Below are 8211 nucleotides of genomic sequence, written 5' to 3' on the forward strand. Positions count from 1 at the left end.
TCCTCTGCTTCTTCTAGTCTACTGTTGATGCTTTCTATTGAGTTCTTTATAGCAGTGATGTCATTTTTCATTTCTTCTTGGTTCTTCTTCATTTCCTCTTGGTTCTTACACATATTGTTGAATTTGTCTTCCATTCTTTTCATCCACCTTATGACCATTTCTCTGAATTCTTTCTCTGACAGGTTCCTTGCCTCCATTGCCTCTATTTCGTTTACTTCCTTTTCTGGTGATGGCTGTTTTTCTTTCATATGCGGGCTGTTTTTTTGTCTCCCCATGATCTCTCTTCTCCAGGTATTTGGTTATGTAGTTCTCTCTCTGCTTTCCAGGGGAACTCTGCCCTTCCTGGCTGCAAACTGTCTCACTGGCTGAATCTGCTTCGCCAATTCGGGGTAGATATTATTCGTTTCAGCTGCTCATTCTATTTGCTCCGAGACAAGCCTTGGGACACGTCTGCCTATTCCACCGCCATCTTGTCTCTGCCTTTCACCATAATTGTTTTAATTATGCACACAATTATGCAGCTAAACAAATAATTTTCACTGATGTTCACAATTCTGGTACCTTATTTGAATCAAAACTTACATAGTTTTAAATTTGTTTTTATTAAGCTCCTTTCTTGATAGCAGTGTTCCTCTTTCTCATTATCTTTGAAATATCTCATCAGTGCTTTGGAATATAGTTTAGTTCTTTTAAACCTTGTTTAGAGCCTCATGCTCATCATGATCAGAGAACTTAAATAAAGATTAAAATATATTTCTTGGTGAAAGTGATTTAGTTTTAATAGGGGCTGTACTTTAATTTAGATTTTATTATATACAGTAGGTTCAATAAGCTTATCTTTTACAGTACTGAATACATAGACTTTTTAAAATTTTCAAAGTGATACACTGAAAATATTAGTTTGGTCTGTTCAGTTTATTGCCCCTTATCACTAGCATATTTTGATAAGGGTCAGTCTACCATTATACTTTTGTACGATTTTTCAGACTATAGAATTATATCTTCTGTAAGTTCTGAGATATTAGCACCAAGGATGTAGGCTATAAAATTTTTATGTTGGTATTTCTAGTGTTCCTGCTTGGCATCATTGACTAGATAGAGAGAAAAATGCAAATAATAGATTAGGAGGCAATTTTCTGGTTCCTTTTACACCAGTGGTTATTGTTGTTGGTTGGAGTATCCAAAGAAGTCCTGTGTAGTGCTTTCATTCTGTGATTTTTAAGAAATGTGTCAGAGAACTGCTGTATCTTATTCTTTTATGATTTCCCTTCTGTCTGTTAATCAGGAATCCCATAATACCACTGCTGTTATTGATCGACAGTCATCCTTTTAAGGCAGCTTTACTTAAATTGGGTCTCAGTTTTAGGACATGATTTGACCTATGAAGCATTAAAATCATGTGTTAAGTCATGACAAGGTGTCACTTTACTATCGCTTCCTGTCATTCACTCAACCTTTAACTCATTCAACACATACTTTTGTAGTTCCCTCAATATGCCAGACACAATGTTTTGTACTATGCGTATAGTGAAGAACTAAACAAAGCATACAGATGGAGCACATGAATGTACTTAGGTTTATAATGTTAAAAGAACATATATAATGCTGTGTTCCTTTGGTAAAACTCAAAATGTGAATAGTGTTTTCATAGGTATTCATTTAACACAGATCTCATTTCGTGACTTGGGAGGTCATTCTGAATTCTGTACATGTACAAAGCTTGTGGGATAAATTGGATTTTGGTTCTTTATCTTTTTAAAAAATATATATATATTATTGATTTTTTACAGAGAGGAAGGGAGAGGGATAGAGAGTTAGAAACATTGATGAGAAAGAAACATCGATCAGCTGCCTCCTGCACACCCCCTACTGGGGATTTGCCCGCAACCAAAGTACATGCCCTTGAGCGTAATCAAACCTGGGACCCTTCAGTCTGCAGGCCGACACTCTATCCACTGAGCCAAACCGGTTAAGGCTAAATTATTCTCTTATCCATTACTTTATTTACAGATTTACCGAATATCGACTGTTTACTCGGTATTGTGCTAGGCATTGAGGATTCAATGTGAAAGAGGGCAATTGACTTCTCTCTGCTCTTATAAAATACTTTCTAAGGGAGGAGAGAGATACTAAATACAGTTTGATGGAAATAATTACAGAACATGATAAGCACTAAGAGGAAATAGATTGCCATAACATAAAGGTGGGAAAAGGTGGGTGGACAGGGAGGCCTTTCTGAGGGAATGACACTCACTGACACCCAAATGATAAGAAGATTCAGACATACAAACACCGGGGTAAATGCAAAGGTCTTTGAAGAGTTTGGTAAATCATGGAAACTGGGAGGAGGCTAGTGTAATTGGGGGGTGGGAGAGAGAAGCAAGCAGTATGTGGTGATGTAGACAAGTAGGCCAGAACTGGACTCCCGGGACCCCTGACTATCTTAAAAAGCTTACATTTTATTTTAAACTCAATAGGAAGCCTTTAAAGGCTTCAGGCAGGATGTGATGTGGTCCTTTATGTTTTAAAAAGCCCATTCTTGCCTTGGCCGGTGTGGCTCAGTTGGTTGAGCATCAAACTGTGCACTGCGAGGTTACAGGTTCTATTTCCAGTCAGGGCACATGCCCAGGTTGCAGGTTTGGTCCCTGCTTGGGGAGCATACGGTAGGCATCTGATCAATGTTTCTCTCTCACATTGATGTTTCTCTCCTTCTCCCTTCCTCTCTCTCAAAATAAATAAAACATTTACAAATTAAAAATAAAATAAAAGCTCACTCAGTCTGCTATATGCAAAATGGATTGGATGTGGGCATGAGGACAGGCAGAGACATCTGTTATGACTGGAAGGGATTACTGTTATCAACTAGGCTTAACATCTAGAGCATTGCAAACCTTCAGTCATATTTAAAGGCCTCTGCAGATTTTCACAGTGAAATATCTAGTTATGTCTTCTCTGCAGTCAATTAAAGCTCTTCATGATAGATGTTGGACTATTATACCTAATTTGCTTGTATTCACTCTTTTGAGCCTTTTATAAACCAGGTCTTATCACATTTGCCCTTGGCAGTTTTCTTCTCTTTCAAACCTATTTTCTTTAGTTGTCAATATCAGAATTGTGTCTCACCAGCGTTCCTCATAGGTCCTGGATATATTCTTGCCCTAGTCCTACATTACATTTTCTTTTTGAAACCATAATATAAGGATTGACTACATGCTTGATCAACTTTCATCTATCACTCCTCCTAAGATATTTAGTAATTCATTTAGCAAATAAGTCTTTCAAAGGTAGGTACATGACTTCTCTTTCCAAATGTATATACTATGATATTCTACGCTCATATCCATTTTATTTTAATCATGTAGACAAATTATCTTCATAATTTTAATTCTAGCTTTTTAAATATTGGTTTTACTTTTCATCTTGGTTCCATTTGAAAAGTTCATTAATCATCATCTTGGCCATTCATGGATATATCCTTAGAGAATGCCATCATCAGATCCCAATGCCTAATATGGATATATAACAAATAATCTGTCTGCACACCTACATAACTAATAGTTATTATAATCTATGCATGCATTGTCCAATACAGTAGCCGCCAGCCACGCATGATCATATAGCTTAAATAAAATTAATTTTTAAAAATTTAAAATTTGGTTCCTCATTCACATACGCTAACCACATTTCAAGTGATTAAGTGCCATATGTGATCACTGGCAACAGTATTGAACAAGGCACATATATAACATTTCTATTATTTAGATTTCTATTGGACAGTGCTGTTCTACACTGTACTGTTTTCTGTTACATGGGATGATGTTTAAAACTCTGCAAATAAAGACTTTTTTACTTTAACCATACAGGATAGCCACTCTGTCCTAAACTGTGTGAACTTTTATAATCTGAAAACATTCTGGAAATGAAATGATAGAACTTGCTTACTCAATTGTTTCTATATAGTCCAAGTATATTTGCTAAAGTCATTATGTCAAGTGTTTGGAAAGGTATTTGTTTCAGTCAATACAAAGAGTTTGGGTTGCAGGTTCCATGTCTCTATCCACAAGAGCCAGGAAATAACTTTATATTACACTCATTAGATAAGTTCTTTGGAAAATTGCTTTGGTTATTGCTCTATAGTAAATGCTATAAAATATTTAGTCTGGGATTTACTCACATCCAGAGAATGTTGGCAATACCAGCATTGTTGACACTCCTTTAATTGGAACAAAGTGGGACTATAATAACCAAAGAGTGACTCAGAAATATATCCTTATCTAAATCCTTGAGTGTCTTGATTAGTCTTAGGAAATAGAAAAACATTTGTACTGGAACAAAGACTTTTGACATAGATTATTGTTGAGTTTCTTGTCATCTTGAGTTTCAAAGAAATAAGGGTAGCTTTTCTCTTTATAAATACAGTGCATAAAGGCAATGTGTACAATGAAGAAAAGTAGGAAAGCGAGATTGATGCCATTAGATTTTTCATCATTATACTCCTATCTGATATGTGAATTTAACTAACACAGATACACCTGTTTCAAGTATAGGACTTCATAATGTAATTTCTTTTTTTAATTTAATTTTATTGTTTAAAGTATTTCAAATAGTACAGATGTCTCCTTTCTTTCCCATTGACCTTCCCCCTATAATGTAAATTCTTAACTAATGCTAAATGTTCTTCATAAATTTTTATATAGTACTATTACATACCTAAGATACATTTGAGTATGAAATAAGACACAGATTTCTCATACCAAGACTGTTTGTTTCTTCCTTACTTATTTCTATGCTGTGTTCATTTTCAAATTATTTTACTCACATTTCTTGTGTGTTTTTTTCTATTTGAATTTTTGGTTTAGTTATTATTGAGCAAATTGTATCATTTCAGTCATTTCTAGTATTACAGTTGTGGGGGCATCAACTAAAGATTGTTTCTCCACAAGTTTAAGAGACTACAAAGTCAAATTGATATAGAACAGATTATTTACATATCAAAGGAAGTTAAAAAAAACCACATAGTTGTTAAAATTTTGTTTTGTTTAGTTATGGCATAAAACATTTGTCCATCAGCCAAAAGTTTCCACCTGAGAAAGCCCAAATAGTACAGATAGTGTATATTTTATCTTGAATGCACCTTATCTTTATTCATAAACTGTGAGTTTTTATACGGTTGAGACTTTTAACTGATTTTCATAAATAATAATCTCATCTCTTCCAATAATTAATTGGTCTCATAGAGATTAGCTCCTCATAATCATTGCATGACAAATGAAATTATTTACCTGATTATAAATAACCAGATAAATTATCCGATAGCAGGCTGAGATTAGTCTCTTTATAAGAAACAAAGTTTATTTAAAACATTAAGTTATGATCTTATCTCTCCTGTGAGGTGATGAATACTTCCTGTTGAATGAAGGAAAAAATGACAAAGTATTTAATTCAGTGAAATTTAAATCCCATTAACTTACTACAAATAATGGAAAGAAAGTGAAAATGTAATTGTGTGTGTTTTGTTGTTGGTCATGGTGGAATTAGAGGTGGGTTTGGGAAGAACAGGTAAAGATGGTGGGAAAAAAATCATCTGTGTATTGATTGTTCCATTCTAGGTGGCTGCTTCTTTGGCTGTGTTGTGGATACTTAAAGAGTGAGTATTCCATGTCCTATTGTGTATTGTATTTTGTTACTATTGATTATTTGGGTCTTATTAAGTATTGTAATATCCACTGTGCTTCATTTCCCTACAATATCACAGAAGTGAAAAATGGAATTATTTTGTTTAAAATTGTGAGCATGTGCAGATCCTGCAGCTTTTCACCAATTTCTAAAGAATTCAGTTGTGTTCAGTTTCCATGAAACACAAGGAAAATATTTAAAACACTATATATTAGAATTTTCTCTGAGTACTTAATAAGAATCCATTTTATCTGTTTCAATGGTGAAAAAGTTTAATCTACTTTCTTGCAATAGTAAATTCTTGAGATTGAAGTCATAAACTCTGCTAATGAAATATTCGTGTTTCTTTCGACTCAACTTCTGTTTCCTTTACATATAGTATTGGAAATTCAATGGGAAGGTTTTGTTGCTGAGTAACAATTTCCCTTTTCTTTACAGAACACCTCCACCAGAAAAAGGGAATAGTTCTGCAAGTACCAATAACAGCTATCCAGTGATCATCACCAGAACCAGCGCATTTTATGTTTTTTACATTTATGTGGGAGTAGCCGACACTTTGCTTGCTCTGGGATTCTTCCGAGGTTTACCACTAGTGCATTCTCTAATCACAGTGTCGAAAATTTTACACCACAAAATGTTACATTCTGTTCTTCATGCGCCTATGTCAACCCTCAACACGTTGAAAGCAGGTACCTGACTAGGTTTACAAACTGAAGCTGCCGGTCCACCGTCAAAAGGGCCTGTGATTTAGTTGGTTTTCTAGCAGTAGTGTTGGCTTTGCACAGAGCCATCTGAACTTTGTCGAGCTTCCTTATGACAGGCATGTACATTTCTCAGATACTATAGACTGTCAGGTATTGTTGCTTTTCACATTTCTGTATCAGTTCATTGGAGTAGCTCAGTTTGTTAAAAAGTGATGCTGATGGCATTGCAATAGCAACAGCAGGTCTTTCTGGGCCCGTTGTTCTTCATTCAGATGTTTGGCCTAACACCTTCAAGGCATCTTGCTGCCAATGTTCAGTATTGTTGAAAAGAGTAGAAGATTTGAAGCAATCAAGGAAAACATAGAATTCTTTTACAGATAAAGTTTTTGGTGGAGTAAAATAATCTAGTTTCCTGTAGCTGTTCAAAGTTGATCACAAATTTGTTTCAGGTGTGTTTTTTTTTCCTTCTTTTTTTTGGTGGGGGGGGTGGCTGGGCAAGGTTGGTGGTGGTTGAAATCCCAAATGTATTTTTTTTAATGGAACACTTCACGAATTTGCGTGTCATCCTTGCCAAGGGTCCATGCTAATCTTCTCTGTATCGTTCCAATTTTAGTATATGTGCTGCCGAAGTGAGCACACCAAACGTATTTTTTAAATATTTTTTATACCACCATAGAGGTTGGTAAAAGGTTAGAAGCTTTTAGTTATAAGTAAGCCTGAGAATTTAATGTATAATATGTGACTATGATTGTTAACACCTTATTATACAATTGAAATTTTCTAAGAGAGTGAAACTTAAATGTTCTCACCAAAAGAAAGGAAGGAACGAAGGAAGGAAGGAAGGAAGGAAAGAAGGAAGGAAGGAAGGAAGGAAGGAAGGAAGGAAGAGAGGGAGAAGGAAGGAAGGAAGGAAGGAAGGAAGGAAGGAAGGAAGGAAGGAAGACAGGTATTGAGCAAAAACAAAAACAAAATGAGAGAACTCATGGACATGAGCAACAGTGTGGTGATTGTGGAAGGGGAGGAGGTGGAGGTGGAAAGGGGCATAGAAGACATAAATGGTAATGGGAAAAATAAAATAAATTTTAAAAAATGTAGATATGAGAGGTGATGGGTATGTTAATTCAATGGGAGGAATCCTTTTACAATGTGTACATGTATCAGATCATCACATTGCACACTTTAAATACCTTATAATTTTATTTGTCAATTATACCTTAATAAAAATAAAATCACAAAAAGTAAGAGCAGTGAAATAAAGGGACCAAAGATTTAAAAAACCCAAAAACTAAGTGCAGTAAGGTATGTTGAAAGTAATCAATTCCATTAATTCTCATTTAGTCAAATTGCCATTTAGAGTTTAATAAGGAATTCCCCAAGTTTTATCCTTACAGCAGTCTGCTGAGTACTTACTTTGTGTGGCACTGAGCCAGGGGTTGGTAGGAAAAGATGAATGGGGCACAGTGCCTGCCCTGGAAGAATTCACAGACAAAGGGAGAGGAGGTAGACACAGAAGCATTTGATTATAAAGGAAAGAATAACTTCCAGGATTGAGGATTTTAGAGTGATTTGTATCTATGAATCTCAAGATAAGAAATATCAATCTATTTTTTTTCTGGTTAACAAAATTCCAGTGTTAGTGTTCAGGAAGATCTTTATATTTGTTCTGAAGTCCTTGTGGGTCACTAAAGCCTTGCCTCATTTGGATATACTCATCACCACCACATGTTTTATTTATTTATTTATTTTTAATTTTTTATTGTTTGAAGTATTACATATAGTATTACATATATCTCCTTTCCCCCCATTGACCTCTCCCTGGCCACCCCCACCC

At 35.1% G+C, this 8211-nt stretch overlaps 1 protein-coding gene across 1 annotated transcript in view; it reads left to right on the top strand.

Moving 5' to 3' along the window:
• CFTR (cystic fibrosis transmembrane conductance regulator (ATP-binding cassette sub-family C, member 7)) overlaps nt 1-8211 on the top strand; it is a 195095-nt gene that overhangs the window by 116726 nt on the left and 70158 nt on the right. Inside the window, exons 16-17 of the mRNA XM_005871579.2 lie at nt 5610-5647; nt 6115-6365. Coding sequence (XP_005871641.1) covers nt 5610-5647; nt 6115-6365 — 289 coding nt within the window. The remainder of the gene's footprint in view (nt 1-5609; nt 5648-6114; nt 6366-8211) is intronic.

Source organism: Myotis brandtii, unplaced genomic scaffold (genome assembly GCF_000412655.1).
Source record: "Myotis brandtii unplaced genomic scaffold, ASM41265v1 scaffold348, whole genome shotgun sequence".
NCBI lineage: Eukaryota > Metazoa > Chordata > Mammalia > Chiroptera > Vespertilionidae > Myotis > Myotis brandtii.